The sequence below is a fragment of the Triturus cristatus genome, chromosome 2_2 (genome assembly GCF_964204655.1).
Source record: "Triturus cristatus chromosome 2_2, aTriCri1.1, whole genome shotgun sequence".
In the NCBI taxonomy this organism is placed as follows: Eukaryota; Metazoa; Chordata; class Amphibia; order Caudata; family Salamandridae; genus Triturus; species Triturus cristatus.
In genome coordinates this window covers 1,164,718,809-1,164,737,978 of record NC_140582.1, presented here as the reverse complement: position 1 = coordinate 1,164,737,978, position 19,170 = coordinate 1,164,718,809, and the positions used below count along the sequence as shown (strand labels likewise).

Below are 19,170 nucleotides of genomic sequence, written 5' to 3'. Positions count from 1 at the left end.
AATCGCGGACCGGACGGTCGGAGGACTAACTGGAAAACGTTGGAGACCGACGGGTAAGGCTGACTGAGTGGTGTACGGCAAGGGAGAGAGCGAAGCTCTAAACCGAGTGTGATTATCACCAAGGCACAGAGCGGTTGCGGGTATCAAGATTGCTTGTGGAGATTTAAACAATGTCTGCCGCAGAAATCAAAGAGCGCGAGGAGGCGGCCCTACAGATCTTTGACGATGCGTGTGTGAGTGGAGGTTCAAGCAGTGGCGACAAACAATCTACTAACAAAACAACCAACTTGACAACCAATTTGAAAAGATTAGAAAAACTCCAACGTTTGGAAATATCTAAGTGGTGGGAATCGAAATCACTACAGAGATATTTAGAAGTGCAGCGCGTCCCAAGAGGACTTCTTATTATGGTCGCGCCGACCTATGAGGAACCGAACCCGGAAATGTTGCGGGAATGGGCGGCGAACAACAATGATGCTTCTCGACGGATGCTAGCTATCCTCATTAAATATGCGGATTTAGATAGGCAAAAAATTCTGGCAGAATTAGAATCTTTGCATGAAATCCTAAGCAAAGATGAAGATCAAGAGACTGTGAAGAAATTTAAGAGTGATCTGAAAGAGAGATTGAGAAAATTGGAAATAACCATCAAAGAGCGCAAAGCGCAAAAATTCTTAAGAGATAAATTAGACTACGACAGAGGCCAGATTTACACATTTGCCAAAAAATTTGACACCATCAGAAAACAAAAAATGGGGAAAACAATCAATCAGACAGAGGAGATACACTCCGAACGTAGCAGTTTACAAAGCTCCGAAGTCGATACGGATGTGGAGGATGAAACAAATGTACAGAGAACAATACCTTCCGTCATTGAAGAATTTGATTTTTTACGCGAGGAAAAAAGATTCAACTTGCGACCAAGGCCACAAATACAGAATCTCCAACAAGTAAGAGGAAGAGGCAAAGGACGAAGAGGCGGAAGGGGGCAGCCTGCAGAAAGCGCAGGAGAGAAAAGGAAAGGGAGCAAGAACTGAATAACACGAGTGATACATCGATAATCAACTTAACCAACATAATCTTAACAGCCCAAGAAGAGGAAATCTTAAAATTAGGACTTTCATTTTGTCCGGAGATGGGTTTGGATTATGTGCAAACAAGAATTGATCTTTTCAAATTCATTAGAACATTGAAACTTAAAAAACTTTTTTTGCTTAATCCCAGTACAAGACCAACAGCTACACCAGTCCCAGGCGGAGAACCAGCTGGGAATTTAGAAATCACAGATATGAATTTAATGCTGGAGCTGAGAGAAATGAACACAGAAAACTCTGGAGAAGTGATAAATAATGCTGATACAGTGGCACATGAAGAAGGTATCGACATTTACCAAAGTGTACGCACAGACTTCAGACCAAGTTCAAAATTTACCCCGATGACATCAAGGGATGTGACTGACATTTACAATGATTTGGTAACCAATGATCTAAAAAAGCTGGGAGGACGATCAAAGCCAGTCCAGAATAAAGACAGCACCACAAAACAGAAACTATATGAGGCTCTGATTAAAACATTGTCCAATGAGGATAACTGCATAGTACGGAATGCGGACAAAGGGGGCAATATAGTCCTCTGGGACAAACAGAAATATCTGACAGAAGCCCATAAACAGTTAAACAACAGGAGTTGCTATGTGAAAATTAATGAGAACATCATGATTACGAGTAACATTGAATTCAATGGGGAACTTAATCAATGGTTTGAACAGGGTCTGTTAAAACATGATGAATTTATGTTTTTAAAAATCGAACAGCCAACTACACCAGTGTACTATTTAATCCCGAAAGTACATAAGGATGTAAGTAACCCACCTGGGCGGCCAATAATCTCAGCTATGGGGAGTGCGTTAGAAAATACATCAAAATTTGTAGATTCTTTTCTAGGCCCCCTAGTTAAGACACTCCCATCCTATATATAGGACACGGGAGATTTTCTACGCAAAATTTACGATCTCCCTTGGGAAAATGATTACCTATTGGTTACAGTCGATGTGTCAACACTATACACTAGCATTAAACATAATGATGGACTACGAGCTGTGAGACACTTCCTAGGGACAAGACCAATACAACTATGGGCACACACACAGATGGTGATAAGAATGATTGAGAAATGTCTGACGAGCAATTATTTTTTGTTTAATGGACAATTATACCATCAAGTATGCGGTACTGCGATGGGCACCTGCTTCGCCCCCAGCTATGCCAATTTGCATATGGGCTGGTGGGAGGAGCAGGTGATCCAAGTACAGTATCTGAGTGAGTGGGAAAATCACATAATGCATTGGAGTCGTTTTATAGACGACCTATTCATTGTATGGAAAGGTACTGAAAGTGAAGCGAGAAGTTTTATTGATAAAATTCAGACGAACGAGTTAAATCTAAGCTTCACCAGTGAAATCAGTAACTCCAATGTCAATTTCCTAGATCTAACTGTATATGTCCATGAGGGCAAAGTACAAACAAAGCTGTATAGGAAACCAACCTCAGGCAACACACTTCTACACGCTAAAAGTTTCCACCCAGTAAACCTTAAGCGTAGCATCCCCTATGGAGAAAGCCTCAGGGTAAAGCGTAACTGCAGTGAGGCAGGGGAGACAAATGCAGAACTCAACATTCTGAAACAAAGATTCAAGAGTAGAGGGTACCCAGATGATTGGATTGATACGGGAGTAAGGAAAGCGACAAACAAAAAGAGAGAAGAACTACTTTTTGAGACAGACAAAAAACTAGACAAGACTGAATCGCAATGTAGATTTATAACAACATATAGCCAGCAACACCAAGAAGTAAGGAGTATCTTGAACAAACATTGGTATTTAATCAAAAATGATCCAGTTCTCGGAAAAAATGTACCCCGGAGACCACAAATAACGTTTCGTAAAGCAAAGTCTTTCAAACAGTCTCTAGTCAAGAATAACTTAAAAAAAGCTAAACCAAAAACAACATGGTTAAATAAAAAGGAAGGGTTTGTGAAGTGTATTAAATGCAAAGCATGTAAACATGGCATAAACACAGACAAGTACAAACTAGGCTTATCTGACGGAATGCGAAAGATAAGAGGCAGATACACATGCAAGACCAGCTATGCTGTCTACGTGCTACAGTGCCCTTGTGGTCTGCGGTACGTGGGCAGCACAATTTTAGAGGCTCATAAAAGAATCCTGCAACATCTGAGAGCAATTAAAAATGGGGACAGAACATACCCAGTAGCGAGACATTTCGAGAAAATGCATGGAAAAGAGACCAAAGGCCTGACTTTTTATGTGATAGATGCTGTTGAACATAATGTAAGAGGTGGAAACTGAGAAAGAAAGCTTAGACGATTGGAGTCCCGCTATATAATTGAGTTAGACTCCAAATAACCAGGAGGATTAAATATTGAGGAAGACTTACACACACATCTGTAGAGAGATCTTGTAAGGGAAGAACCGCCATATTGTGAAGAGTGTAATAATGAATTTTAATCAGGAAGAGTATTGTATAGATTTTTTTGTGACAGACTCGGAAAATTCTGAAAGATTGCCATGTATAGCATTTAGCAGTTAATCAAAGAATGAAAGCGTAACTGAATGTAAGCCCACTGGGGCATAATTGTTGCAGCGGTTTGTCATAAGCTCACATGAGCAAAATTGACAAATACTGTTTATATGTCAAACATAATATTATGGCACCAAAATAGAGCGTGCAATGTTATTTTGTTTAAATGTTGAACTATCCGGCATGAATTAAATCATGAAAACCGCCGTGTATGATGTGAAGGTTTCATTCCAACAAACGCATTTGACTATTGATGTGCAATACTTGAAAAAACTACGAGTCTGTTTTCACGTTTGTCACGATTGTAGTTTACCATGTGATTAGTTTTCAGGCACGTATGCACTTTAAAATGGCCGCGCGTTTTGAATTTCGCTATCAGTGAACAAGGCTGCTTGGCAGTTGAAACGCGTTTGATAACGGCAGTTTAAATAAAGCTTTGAACCGCACACGGCGTCGTCTTCTTTGGATGGATATATATATATGTATATATATATATATATATATGATGACTATTTTGGAAACTTCGGATTTTGAATCTGTTGGGGTCAATTAAATAGTAATAATATTGTAGGTCAAGTTGAATTGTGAAGGAGATCTGAGATGGTGGGTAAAAGCGGCAAATTTGTCAAATCTGCCCTGAAGAAACGATTTTTTACCAAAATACATGTTGCCTGGATATCTAATTTTTTAAAAAGATGAATTTGGTGTTTAAAGTTTAACACTTGTGCATGTCCTTCTGCTCACAGGAAGGGTGTTCAACGGCTCTGGCAAACCCATTGACAAAGGCCCCGCTGTCATGGCAGAAGATTTCTTAGATATCAACGGTAAGAAATAATGTTTTCAAAAAATGCAGAGACAAAGCAGAAAACTCCTTCACACGAGTCCTATCTACTAAATTTGCTTTGCTAATAGATTTAGCCTATGAACCGTGAAGATGTGTACAGAGGGAGCAGAAGTGAGACATCATTGGTACAACACTACAGAGCCGTATCTGTTCTCATTTGCTTGGCTTAGGCCAGGCTTCTCCAACGAATAGCTCGTGAGCTACCGGTAGATCTTAAGCTACCTATAAGTAGCTCTCCTGTCTGAAACCTAGCTTACTAAATCAGAAGCTTTTGCATGTTGAACCTAATATATGTATAGAAAAATTAAAATTGTATATTCAAGATAAAAATGTGTTTATTTTCAGAACTCATTAGCAGATGTTAGGAGAATAATGATTACAGTTCCAAAACATATTTAAAGCTTATATTTGAGTGATCAACCATAGGGCACTGGGGACACTTATTAATAATTTTATTAAATTGGTGCCTGGGGAATTGCAACAATGGCTGTCATTTGTTACCCACGTAGAGGCATTCCACACTGGCAAAGCATTTGTTACATTACTGCTGGCAACCTTGCCTTACATAAAATCAACTAGAAAAGCATTCATTCTAAAACAAATTGATCTTGCATCCAATTCCGCAAAAAACTTGTTTACAATTGTTAAAGACTTCGTTAACCCCCAGGCATGTAAATTGCCTCAAATAGAGTCTCAATCCTTATGTGACTCGCTAGCAACATATTTTGAGGAAAAAATTAACTTGATCTATACCACGGGTACTCATAGTACGGCCCGCGGGCCGGCGGCGGCCCGGCAAGCCTTCCGTAGCGGCCCGCGGACCTTACAGACATCATACCTGTGTGTTTTTTACATCGCCGGTTGCAGCAGCGTGGAGCTTCTGGGGCCCGGGCGATTTCTTTTAAAGACCATTAACTTGTAAATGAGGCTTTGTTGAATTTCACCTCTTCTTAGCGCCCCTGATGCAGGGGCGCTAAGAAGAGGTGAAATACAATAAAGCCTCATTAACAAGTGAATGGTTTTTAAAACACCTGTTAAGTACTTGGGTGCGGCGGCGGCTGTGTGTGTTCTCGGAAGCTGTCGCAGCGCGGGTGAGGTGTCAAAGGGTGAGGAGGACAGCAGGGTGAGGTGACGGAGGGCAGCAGGGAGTGCGAGCAGCAGGTGAGGTGACAGGGGGAGGAAGACAGAGTGCGCAGAGGGAGGAAGACAGAGGGAGAGGGAGAGGGGGAAGACAGAGGGAGACAGATAGGGAGACAGACAGGGAGACAGAGGGAGAGGGAGGGAGACAGAGGGGAGGGAGGGAGAGCGAAAGGGAGACAAACAGTGGTTCAGAGAGAGAGAGGGAGGGAGACGGAGAGAGAGAGGGAGACAGAGGGAGGGAGACAGAGAGAGGGAGGGAGACAGAGAGAGGGAGGGAGACAGAGAGGGAGAGGGAGGGAGACAGAGGGAGGGAGACAGACGGAGGGAGAAAGATGGAGAGAGGGAGGGAGACAGACGGAGAGAGAGAGAGAGAGAGAGAAGGAGACAGGGAGACAGAGAAGGAGACAGAGAAAGGGAGACAAACAGAGTGAGTGAGACAGAGGGGGAGAGAGAGAGTGATAGAGAGAGGGAGGGAGACGGAGAGAGAGTGGGAGGGAGACAGAGATAGAGAGGGAGGGAGACGGAGAGAGAGAGGGAGACAGAGAGAAAGGGAGACAGAGTGAGTGAGACAGAGTGAGACAGATGGAGGGAGACGGAGAGAGGGAGATAGAGGGAGGGAGTGAGACAGAGGGAGGGAGATGGAGAGACGGAGGGAGACAGACGGTGAGAGAGATAGGGAAGGAGACAGGGACACATAGGGAGGGAGACATAGGGAGACGGAGACAGAGGGAGACAGGGAGGGATAGGGAGGGAGGGAGGGAGGGAGAGAGAGGGAGAGAGAGAGAGAGAGGGAGAGAGAGAGAGGGAGGGAGACAGAGAAAGGGAGACAAACACAGAGAGGGAGACAGAGGGAGAGAGAGAGAGAGAGATAGAGGGAGGGAGGGAGGGAGGGAGAGAGGGAGGGAGGGAGGGAGGGAGAGGTAGGGAGACAGACTGAGACAGACAAGAGGGAGACAGAGGGAGGGAGACAGACAGAGGGAGGGAGAGGGAGGGAGACAGAGAGAGGGAGAGGGAGGGAGAGGGAGGGAGACAGAGAGAGGGAGGGTGACAGGGAGGGAGACGGAGAGAGAGGGAGGGAGACAGAGAGAGGGAGACACAGTGAGGGAGACAGAGGGAGAGAGAGAGAGGGAGGGAGACGGAGCGAGAGATAGATAGATAGATAGATAGATAGATAGATAGATAGATAGATAGATAGATAGATAGATAGATAGATAGATAGATAGATAGATAGATAGATAGATAGATAGATAGATAGATAAAGATGTGTGAATGCCGGGTCTGGTGGCTCAGTGGACGAAGGCGTCCGCTGCAGGGGCCTGTGTTCAACCTCATGGTCATAGGTTTGTTTTTGCTCTAGCCCCGCCTTCTCCCCAACTGCCCCCGCCCCCACCGGTGCGGCCCTCAGCCACAAACCACACTGTAAATTTGGCCCCCGAGAGAAAGTTTGTGAGTACCCATGATCTATACCAACCTTGTCCCTGTTCAATCTCACATTAACCCTCCTCCTACAAGCCATAATGAATCTGAAGCGCATTCTACGAGCAAACTCAGACAATTTACACCATTAACAGATCCAGAAGTCCACTCCCTCCTCGCATCGGCGAAGTCGGGCTCACCCGATGATCTCTGCCCTCCTAGGGTCATGGCCCTTATTGCTCCGTGTTGCACCTCGGAAGTTAGAGCGATTTTCAATAGCTCCATAGAATCAGGCATCATACCTCCAAGTTGGAAGGAAGCCTTCATCCGCCCTCTACTGAAAAAACCTACAGCAGACTCTCTTACATTCGCAAACTACCGACCTGTTTCTTTACTCCCGCTGTTGGCAAAGTCCTTAGAAGCAGCCTTAAACAAACAGCTGAGCCAGTATCTTGAAGTGAAAGAACATCTGGACCCATCGCAATCCGGTTTTAGACCAGGCTTCAGCACTGAAACCGCAATTCTGGCGGTTACAGATTCTTTGAGGCTAGAAATGGACGTGGGAGGATCAGCCATTCTGGTGCTCCTAGACCTCTCCGCGGCATTCGACACGGTGTCACATTCCAAGCTGACAGAAAGATTGAGACACTGTGGCATTCAAGAACAAGCTTTAAAATGGCTTCAAAACTTTCTGGCAGAAACAAACCAAACAACCATGCTAGGGCCATTCAGATCGAGCAAACATGGGGTTGATAAAGGGGTTCCTCAGGGATCTTGCTTAAGTCCTACGTTGTTTAATCTCTATATGTCTCCACTAGCCAAAGTTGCTGAAACTAGTGGATTTGAGATTATTTCATACGCGGATGACACGCAACTCATTTTTAAAATCAAGCCTAACTCCCCGGCTGAAAACGTACGTTTTGCAGCAGGAATGTCGGCCATCACTAAATGGATGACAGAGAACCTCCTTCAGCTGAATCCGAGCAAGACGGAGATTCTGCTAGTAGGAAAAGCCTCTCTCTTCTGGTCTCCAGAATGGTGGCCTAAAGAACTGGGCACGGCCCCAATCCCGAAGGAAAGTGTGAAGAACTTGGGGTTCACACTGGACAAAACTCTTTCTATGAAAGACCATATTGCCACAATCTCCAGCTCTTGTTACTACAGCCTGCGGTTGTTGAGAAAGATGCTTCCGTATCTTCCCACTAAACACCGCAAAACATTAGTACAGGCTATGGTGATCTGCCGCCTCGATTATGGCAACGCAATGCTGGCCGAACTCGGCTCTTCCCTGTTAAGAAAATTACAAGTCATTCAGAACACGGCTGCCCGAATGATCCTGCATCACCCGGCCGGCTCATCTTCAGCCCCTATTTTAGATGAACTACATTGGCTTCCTATTAGGAAGCGGGCCCAGTTCAAAACCTGTTGTCTCACGTTCAAAGCCCGAAATGGCTTGGGCCCTAAATACTTGGCCAATAAATTAATCAACAAAACCCCGATCTTAAATCTACACACCAATGCCATGGAATTGTTGAAAACACCTAGAATCCGGCGGGCCCGTACAGGGGCTAAGTCATTTTCTTGCCTGGCACCACGGTACTGGAATCTGCTTTCAATTGACATTTGGAAATGCCGATCCTTTGCCACATTTAAGAAAAAACTGAAAACCTTGCTATTCCTTGCTCCGTAATGATAAAGATGATCCTCCACCTCTCCTGTTTCTCCGTCCTCAGAATCAAGCAAAGCAAGCGCTGAGATGCTCCCGGGTGATTCGTGCGCTATATAAAATCTCTTAACATAACATAACAATGAGGTGATCGCTGCTGATACTCTTGCATATGTTAGTCACACATGTAATCGTGTCTGATGTGATCACTATTACAACTCTGATAACATAAGTAGCTCAAGATACTTTTCAATAAACATAAGCAGCTCCTACTACAGAACAGGTTAGAGACACATGGCGTCGAGACACATCCTGCACTCAGAAATGAAGAAAGATCCTACATGGTGTGGAGAGTATGGAGCATATTTACAAGACTAACCGCCACCAGAACGTCACGTTCCTGTGGCTATAGGCGCGGGCCTTATTTACAAGGTGGCATTAAGCCAGTTAAAGTGGCTTAACGCCGCCTTGTAAATAAGGCCCCTTTCATGCTACACTTAGCATGAAAGGAGTGGGAATGGGTGTTGCAGTGAGAGTTCCACCGCAACCCCCATTGGTTTGGACGCTGCACCCTATTTACAAGGGTTAAACAATGCCAAAACGAACTAATCCTTTTCAATTACAATTTATTCGTGGCCGCGTTAATCAATAAGAGCGTTCACTATTTGTTTTTTGTTTTTTATAAAGACATCATACAAAATCCTGTTGTTTTTGTCACAGGCAAAAGGTCAAATGCAAAATTGAATCACAAACATTCTTCCCTTCTACCAACATAAATCAAAACTCAACAGTGGATATAGACACAATTTAAACAAAGAAATAAAAATTTACATAACAATGAAACATAAACAATACAAAAGGTCAGTTCCTATTTTTTTAAGTCCAAAAGAAGCGCTCAAAAATAGTCACATATTATATTTTTATGTAGATGGCGCTTCAGATTGAATTCAACGGCTCTCTTATGAATGGACAGTACACCCCTGAACAAGCATAACTTCTGAAACCAGGTTGTAGTTTTTGAACAAACTGTTAACAATTAATGATTCCCTGGATTACAGTGTCACTCTTATATCGAAAAAGAATTTTTGACACAGTAGGCGCACGAATGATGGTCAATGCGTTTTGAAGTCACTGAATCTTCTTTTATCGGGTTCTACCTTAGGACACCGAACTGATATCCACTCTCATGAGACTTGAAATTTTGATACCAATGTGCTGATTGTATTCTTTTACTGGCAGCAGGGACTGAAAGCGTTCCTCCGTAACCCGTCCTCCAATCTCATTCAGACTCAGCGTATATGGAAGGAACAATTTTAGTTGTATTCAATATAAGACCAGTGAAACCTTGGTCTTATCATGGTGAAACAAGGAGAAATGGTCAGTATCTCCTCGTCTTTGCTTTTTCTTTGTGTGCAGCACACAAAGAAACAGCAAATTGCCAAGAAGGATTGTTTATGTGCAGAAAGGTGTGCCTTCCTGCACATAAACAATCATTAAAAAATGATGATTTGCAACTTCTACATGTGCTGCACAATGCAGCACACATAGGAGTTACAAATCTTCATTCTGGATTGTTTATGTGTAGGAAGGGGCACCTTCCTGCACATTAACAATCATTCCCTCCAATGCAGGCACTCTTGCACTGCGGTGCAAGGGAGCCTGCATTGGTGCTAGGCAACTTAATTTAGCGCCAGCACTAGGGGAAATGCAGGGGTGCTCTATCATAGTAAATACGGCGCATCTCTGCGTTTTGGAACTGTTGGAGCTCAGCATCAGCAATTTTGGAGCTAACCCGTGCTCTGCCAGTTCATTGTACATATGCCCCTAAGTGCCTTGATAAGAACTTCATGAAGTCTTGTTGTTTTCAACGATGATAATGCAAGTTTCAGAATGTGAGCCTTGTGTGTGCAGAGTTCATCCCCTAAAGCTTTGAAGAAAACACAGTTTGTGAGGTTGACCCTGTATGTTGCTTGTTGGGAGCACTTGACCAAGGACTTTTTGTCACTAGCAAGGTGATAGAGTGAAGAAACTCTGACTGGAACCTTCTTATCCTACCATACAAGACCTTATGTGGTCGGCAGAGGACTTGGATGTCCGATCGTTCCTTAATGGGAAGCCAGTGTAGTGGAATCAAGGTGAAGGAGATGTGGTTGGATCTCTTCACCTCTGAGTAGGTGCGGGCTGCTTGCTTCGGCAGTCTCTGCAGTGGAAGTATAACCTTGGCTGGTAACACCTCATAGAAGGCGTTATAGAAGTCAATACACAACATAAATGTTGTAAACGGTGTTGGCGATTCATTGTTTGCTAATTAGAAGTTGAGAGTGATTTATTTCCTCATGCTGCATTTTGAGTGTGTTATGTGTTTCAGGACAGCCAATAAACCCCTACGGCCGAACCTATCCTGAGGAAATGATACAGACCGGAATCTCACCCATCGACGTCATGAACAGCATCGCCAGAGGACAGAAGATTCCTATTTTCTCTGCTGCCGGGCTCCCGCACAATGAGGTATGTCCAGAAAAACGAGCAGGAGTCTATATAGAAAGAATAGTACCCAGAAGAAAGCACATATGTTATAAGCCACATTTAGACAAAATTATAGAGGAGATATCTGGCTTTGCAGTTAAAATAGCATTGCCTTTTAAAGGTAACAATTGGAATGGAATATCTTTTCTGGTTTCAGTGTCTAAATGGTTAAAAAAATTGATGCAAAATCAATTTTCAAATGCTTTACTTCATGCACTATTTGATTAAATAAAGTCAATGCTATGCTCTTGCCCAAGGATTATAGTACCTTTCACATGACTCTTCTTTTGGACTTTACACCAATTCTTGTCAAAACGAACTACTCTCCTGCTTTAAACCTAATATGACATGTTTTAGAGATGTGTGAGGAATGTGTAAGACATGTTGTTATGTCATTGTAGTGATTGATATGTGTCTTCTCTGGCTCAGTGTCAGTGTGGCTCCTCTCCCAGTGTTGGCGTGTTTCCAGTGTGTGAGATATATGCCATAGTATTCATGCACTATAGGGGACATGTCCTCTCTGTCACAGTGAAAGAAGGTCTGAAGCACACCGGCTTTAGCCCACATTTTTTTGTAATCCAGTTTGGCGTGCAAACTCTCTTATGCGCTCCGTTCCTGGCGCAATTTCAACATACTTCAAAACATCGGGACACGCAGTTGTCGTGCCCCAGCAGAGATGCACAGCCGTATGCACATTGGAGAAATGTATTCACTCGTACTCCATAGTGTTACCAAAGTTCTACCAATTTTATTTCCATATTTATCTATTTTCATCCGTCACGTCAAAAGAGATGAAGTTTCAAAGGTTTTCAGCATTTTAATCGCTCAGGAATTGCCCATCCGGGCCTATTCACAGGCATGTAACCAAGCTCCATTGTTCCAATACATTTAAATAACCCAATGCATTTCGATCTGATTTCGACCTTCGTCAGGGGTATCTAAAAATGATTAAAAAATGATCATCAGCCCATACTCATTTAACAATGTTAATGCCCAAACGTTAATCAAATACCCGAACTTATATGTACAACATGGTGAACCAAAATCATAATATCCTAATCATCTCTCCTATGTTGAATGAAAAACAACTATGTAGTCATACAATCTATACAAACAAATGAATACCCATCCATTACCATGCTATCCTCCCTCTACTTTATCCCCGTTAATATAACTAAGAAACCTCTCCGTGTAAAATAACCTAAATCCATCTCTCAATCCCACTTTCGTTCAACTTTCGGTACAACCGAGGGCGGTACAACCGAGGGTCGAACATTTTTTAATCCTTTTTAGATACCCCTGACGAAGGTCGAAATCAGACCAAAATGCATTGGGTTATTTAAATGTATTGGAACAATGGAGCTTGGTTACATGCCTGTGAATAGGCCCGGATGGGCAATTCCTGAGCGATTAAAATGCTGAAAACCTTTGAAACTTCATCTCTTTTGACGTGACGGATGAAAATGGATAAATATGGAAATAAAATTGGTAGAACTTTGGTAACACTATGGAGTACGAGTGAATACATTTCTCCAATGTGCATACGGCTGTGCATCTCTGCTGGGGCACGACAACTGCGTGTCCCGATGTTTTGAACTCTCTGTCACAGTGACAGTGTTGTCTCTGTCTAATGTTGGTATGACCCCATGGTTTGGGACTTGTGTCTTCTCCGACAGGTCTGCTCAGGTAAAGTTCCACTCATGTCTCATGACCAGACCCTGCTCTGACATCCCTGTGTGAATATTGAGTATGTGCATACATGGCATATGGAAGCAGGACTCCATGTTGTTTACAAGTGTGTATGTATGCTGTTACCAGTAGCATCCATTTTGGATTGCTCCAAGTCTGTCATAGTGTAAGATGGCCGTTGTGAAAGGCCCCTCTGAAATTGTATTGGCTGCATTCATGAGGAACATGTGGAGTGATTGAGACAGGATTGTCTTTGGAAATTCTATGTGACCTTTTGAGCAAGGGATTCCTGACTAGTCCTTTCTGAGTTCTGCTGTATGGTAAATTGTGGAGGAGTAGGGCAGAGTCGGCAGAAACGGTTAACCGGCGAAAGTGCAGTTTCCTGGGAGAGCAGGGGTACTTTGATTTGCTTTGAATCGTCGGGCCTAGAAGGCTAATGAGACCCTGGAACAGAGCTTCACACTTATTGAGCTCATGTTGTGGGTACTCCTGCTTGAAACATGCATCACCACTACCTGCTGGGAGGAATCATCACATTGCACGAATTCATGTCTGCGCGGCAGGTGCAAAGATGAACTACGAAAGCAACCATACCAAACCAGTTTCTAAACCCAGACAGTACACTTGCATCCCCTGTCTGAAAATACCATACAAAAGCAGGTCCCAGATGTCCCAGCTTGTTCCAGTTAGAGTTGATTCTGCTTAAGGAGCGGAGCTGCTGTGTTTCAGTACAGATATTGCTGATTGTCAGCTTCCTGAAGGGAGGAGACATCACCTCGTTTCTGCCAACCTTACTGGAAGACTCTGTGGGCCTGGCAATGACCCTGTGAGCTGCCTAGCTATTATAGGAGGAGAGAGCCTTGTACCACTGGTGTCTGCCTTCACATGGAGGTGAACCCATCTGCCAAACCCTGTTTAATGTTATCCAACACTCATTTTGTCAACCTCAGATGGATGAAAGGCTCAGTAGAGCTGCCAAGATTCAAACCTGTGGCCCTGAGGTCAAACACAGATTTCTGGAGTGGAAATATTAATCCACAGGACCACTAGATGCAGCTCATACATGTGTAGACATTGGTATCAATGTCAGTGTAGTGTGTGAGGCATGTATCCTGTCTTTCAAAGTGTCAGTGTAGTCCTTATCTCAATGGCAGTGTACTGTATGAGACACGTGTTTCAGTTACAAGAAACATATCTTTAAAGCAAGAGCCGCCTCCCATCAAATCACAACTAGAAGCAGCAATAAATCATCTGAACAAACAATTCAAGACCATCAAGCAACAATCATCTCACAGCACGGAACCAGACATTGACTACTCAACAAAAAGATGTGAGGAATTTGCAGCTTCTTCAATGATAAGATCAAGAACATAGAATAATCACTACCTAACACACATCCAGATACTCAACAAGACCCACCCCGCATCTCTACCACACCCTAGATGGCAACATTATCCCACCGGCACCACTCAGACACTTCCTTAGACAATAAAAATGCCACATGGCCCAAATCCAGAGCTCTAAAAGAAGGTGAACTCATTAGAACGAAAGCAAACACAAACCTCACCACGCACATCGCAGACCCCTTACCAGCAGCATTAGTCAATAATTTTAGATATTTCATCACTCCCTTCTGGACTACAGTAATCGAAGCTTCCTTCTTACAAGGTGTAGTGCCAGATTGCTTGAAAATGGGCTAAACTGTAACATTTCTCAAGAATCCTGGACCTGACACAGAAGACCTAAACAATTTTCGCCCTGTGACCAACCTCCTTTCTCTGACTAAAGACCTCAGAAAATGTGTACTATCACAGCCGACCCGACACATCATGGATTACAACCTGCTTGACCGCCACCAATTGGGCTTCATAGCTGGCTGCAGCATGGAGACGGCCCTCCTCAACATCACGAATGATGCCCTCACAGTATTGGACAAAGGAGAATCCTGTCTGATTATACTTCTTGATTTCTCCTTGGCCTTTGACACTATTATCCACAACATTCTACTAAACACCCCAAATACATGAATGGGTCTGAGCGGGACAGTCCTCAAATGACTTTCCTCTTACCTCAGCAATCTCCTCCTACAAATTAAACTAAAGGACTTCCTATCAAGGCCAACACGTCAACCAAGGAATTCCTCAAGGCTCCATCCTAGCTCCAACTCTCTTTATCTATACATGGAAGTTCCGTACTTTAATTTACCACCAGGCCAAAATACAGTACCATCTTTATGCTGATGACATTCGTCTCTACCTTAAAATCACCACCCCAGGGGATAGAATTCATCTCAACCAAACACTGACAAAAATTCAACCCTTTCTCTAAGCTAACCATTCAAAACTAAACTCACTGAAGACAGACTTCTTTCTCATCCTCCGCTCCCCCACAGCCCACCCTCAATACACAACTGGCTAAGTCACCTGAACACCCTAGACTGCATTCTGAAAACCAATGACTACAAAATATTTCGGAAACTCCCTCACCAACCAACTAAAGATGATCACCCACATCATCTCTACCACCAAAGGCACACCACATCAACTCAGGCTTCTTGGGAATATCAAGCCATTCATTTCATTACCCAGCTTCCAAAATGTGCTACAATCCCTTGTAATCCACAGACTAGATTATGGTAATGTGGTGCTTGCCGGTAGGCTCAAATCTCAGCATACACCACTAAGGGCTATGCTCTACGCTGACACAAGACTAGCAACCAGAACAAGTCGCTACGATCAGATCACTCCCGTTCTCATCACTCTAAATTGGCTACCTATCAAAGCACGTTGCATCTTAAAGATAGCCTGTATCTCACATAAAGCACTGCATCAATGCAACCCCAAAATACCTGCCACAGAAACTCACCTTACCCGGTGGAAGCTGCACACTGAGAAGTTCGACCTCTGTACTCCTTGACCCTCCCAGACGAAAACACAGAAAGCACCTACTCTTAATTCTATTAGAAGTGTGCCCAGGAAATGGAACACCTTACTTTCAGAAATCCGCACAAACCCCTCCTCTAGACTTTGCAGAAAAGTAAGAAAGTTCTACTTTTTGAAAGATACTTAGTGTAGTGAATGATCAAATTATGCGATGCTTGGCGTTAGCTATACCTAATCAGCCATACTATTTGTAACCTACCATTTAAACTGCTTGGATACATCCAACGTAACTATAGCTTAACCTGCAAATCTCTGCAGGCACTGTTACCTACCTGTGTATAGTGTAAGGCTTTGCCTAATCAGACACACTAACTGTAGCCTACATATGTAGATGGTTTAGACACATCCTATGCAACTGTAGCATTACTTGTACATTTCAGTTCACACTGTTTCCTATCTGTATATGTTACAATATATTGGGACCTACATGATCTAACGGTAACCCGCCTGCACAATTTGTTACCTACATTCTTAAACTTCTAGTTACCTGTAAATATTTTGTTACTTTGTTTTCTGTATGATAACCTTTTCTGTACAGCACTTTGATACTCTGGGGTCATGTCCGTGCTTTATAAAACTCTCAATAAATAAACATTAAATACATGTGTCAGGCACCGGTATGAATGTCAGTGTAGTGTGCCAGACATGTATCCTGTCTCCCATAGTGTCAGTGCAGTGTGTGAGGCGTGTATCCTGTGTCTGTTAGTGTCAGCCTAGTCCCTGTCTCAGCACTCTCTCTGAGAAGGCTACAAGGTCATGCGCTTCCTGGCCCACCATGGAGGATTAGTGGGGTCGGGGTGAGGGGAGTCCAGAGCTAGAGGAGTCATGGTTATCAAATCCCTTATTTCCAATAGAGCACAATCAGTAGTACTGATTTCTTTCTCAGCTCTTCCTCTGCTCTTTTGACTTTTTTGTATCTCTTCATCAATTTTTACTCCACGCAAAAAGAGAGATGATGTAGCTGTAGGATACACTCACTGTGCAATGGTTGTAGGGTGAAGCTCAGCTCATATGCAGCAGTGGAAGCGCATGGGTTGCCTAATGGTGGCTGAGAGTTAGCTGTATACTCCGACTCCTCCAAAGACACTTATCTTCTCTCCTGGACCTGAAAATGGAAAGAACATTCTGGGGAAGGCCGATGGGAGGAGATGATTGATGCGACAGGAGGAGATTGGATTGTGTTTTGTAAATCTTTAGCCAAATTGTTTTCTTTTTTATTGTGACGGCTGTGTGGTACTCAATGGTATGACACTAGTGCTCATTGAAAATAAATCAACACAAAAAAGTCAATAGGTACTAAGGGTAGCTAAAGCTAATGAATGTCATTGCTCTTCCCTCTTCCAGATCGCAGCTCAGATCTGCCGACAAGCCGGGTTGGTTAAAAAATCTAAAGACGTGATGGACTACAGCGAAGACAACTTTGCTATTGTTTTTGCAGCTATGGGTGTAAGTAAAATGCAGAAATGGAGTAATGTTGCCCCACTCCCCATTCTCAGACCTCCTTTACAGTAGTACATGAGATACATTCCAGACCCAATTGTGGTGCCGCATAATTTTTCAGCACTTGTCACTTGTGAGTTTTTGCAATTTAACCTATATTTTGTGCGGGTGAAAAATCATGCAAGTGAGCATGGGGTGCCAAAACTGAGCACCCTGCATAATAACCAAATCAGGTGCAACAACTGGTGCGAGATGACCCATGTAGTGAATGCTGGTGCAATGTGGCACTTAAATAGCAGGAGGTTGGTATTTTGTTCCTGAACTGTAAGGAAGAGACAGCAGCAGACTGCCATTAAAGCAGGGACTGCACTAGGCAAACTATTGGAAGAGTGCTGCTTGTAAAAAGAAGGGAAACTTCTTCCTGAAGGTGACAGCCATACAAACACCTTGAGTCTACCTCTCCTTCACACCTTCCTCAGGTCACAGTCACCTTGGTCATAGTTACCTTGGGTTTACCTCTCATTCACACCTTCCTCATGTCACAGTCACCTTGGTCATAGTTACCTTGGGTTTACCTCTCATTCACACTTCCTCAGGTCACAGTCACCTTGGTCATAGATACCTTGGGTTACTTCTTCACATCTTCCCCAGGTCACAGTCACCTTGGTTACAGATACCATGGGTTTACATCTCCTTCACACCTTCCTCAGGTCACAGTCACCTTGGTTTACCTTGGGTCTGCTTCTCTTTCACACCATTCTCAGGTCACAGTCACCTCGGTTTACCTTGGGTCTGCCTCTCTTTCACACCTTTCTCAGGTCACAGTCACCTTGGTTTACCTTGGGTCTGCCTCTCTTTCACACCATTCTCAGGTCACAGTTACCTTGGTCATAGATACCTTGGGTTACTTCTTCACACCTTCCCCAGGTCACAGTCACCTTGGTCATAGATACCTTGGGTTACTTCTTCACACCTTCCTCAGGTCACAGTCCCCTTGGTTACAGATACCATGGGTTTACTTATCCTTCACATCTTCCTCCGGTCCCAGTCACCTTGGTTTACCTTGGATCTGCCTCTCCCTCAAACCTTCCTCAGGTTACAGTCACCTCGGTATACCTTGGGTTTACCTCTCCTTCACACCTTCCTTAGGTTTCAGTCACCTTGGTTACAGATGCCCTTGCTCTACCTCTCCGTCACACCTTCCTTTGCTCACAGTCAACTTGGTCACAGATACCTTGGGTCTTCCTCCCCTTCATACTTTCCTCAGGTTACAGTCACCTTGGTCATAGGTACCTTGGGTCTACCTCTCCCTCACCCCTTCCTCAGTTCACATTCACCTTAGTATACTTTGTGTCTGTCTCCCCTTCACACCTTCCTAAGGTCACCCTCCTCCACCGCAGATCATCCTTACCATACCACATGCAGCTAACCTTCTTCTTTGCCTGGTTCCTTAGATATTACTCTCTCCCTTGACCACCCTGTACTGTAACTGCAGGTTACTCGGAGAGCGCCATCCTCAGGTGACCCTTGCCCCATCACCTTTATACCTTCTCAACATGTTACCCGCTACCCTCTGTACAGCTTTAGGCCAGAACAGGAATAACATGCACTACGACCTGGAAGTGCCACGTGCTTCTGTCATGTCTCTTTTTTCCCTGAGAACTGCAGCGCCCCCCACTTGTCCTTTAGGGGCATAGCAAGGTTTCATGTCCACTAGTGCGAGCAGAAATTGGCCCATGGCTGCTCTTCTCCACCTCCCTGTGAAATCTGGGGTCATTCGTGCTGATTTGCACACTTTCTACCGCAGTTACGTTTAGAAGTTTGAGCTGTGCCTAAATCGTGCACATAGTTCATCTGGGTTGTTGTACACATCAAATATGAGGGATTGTCCCTCTCCATGCCCCTGGC

General features: G+C 43.9%; 1 protein-coding gene across 1 annotated transcript in view; it reads left to right on the top strand.

The window, feature by feature from the left end:
- ATP6V1B1 (ATPase H+ transporting V1 subunit B1) overlaps window positions 1–19,170 on the top strand; it is a 326,669-nt gene that overhangs the window by 259,200 nt on the left and 48,299 nt on the right. Inside the window, exons 5-7 of the mRNA XM_085642709.1 lie at window positions 4,346–4,423; window positions 11,034–11,173; window positions 17,167–17,268. Of these exons, the coding sequence (XP_085498835.1) occupies window positions 4,346–4,423; window positions 11,034–11,173; window positions 17,167–17,268 (320 nt within the window). The remainder of the gene's footprint in view (window positions 1–4,345; window positions 4,424–11,033; window positions 11,174–17,166; window positions 17,269–19,170) is intronic.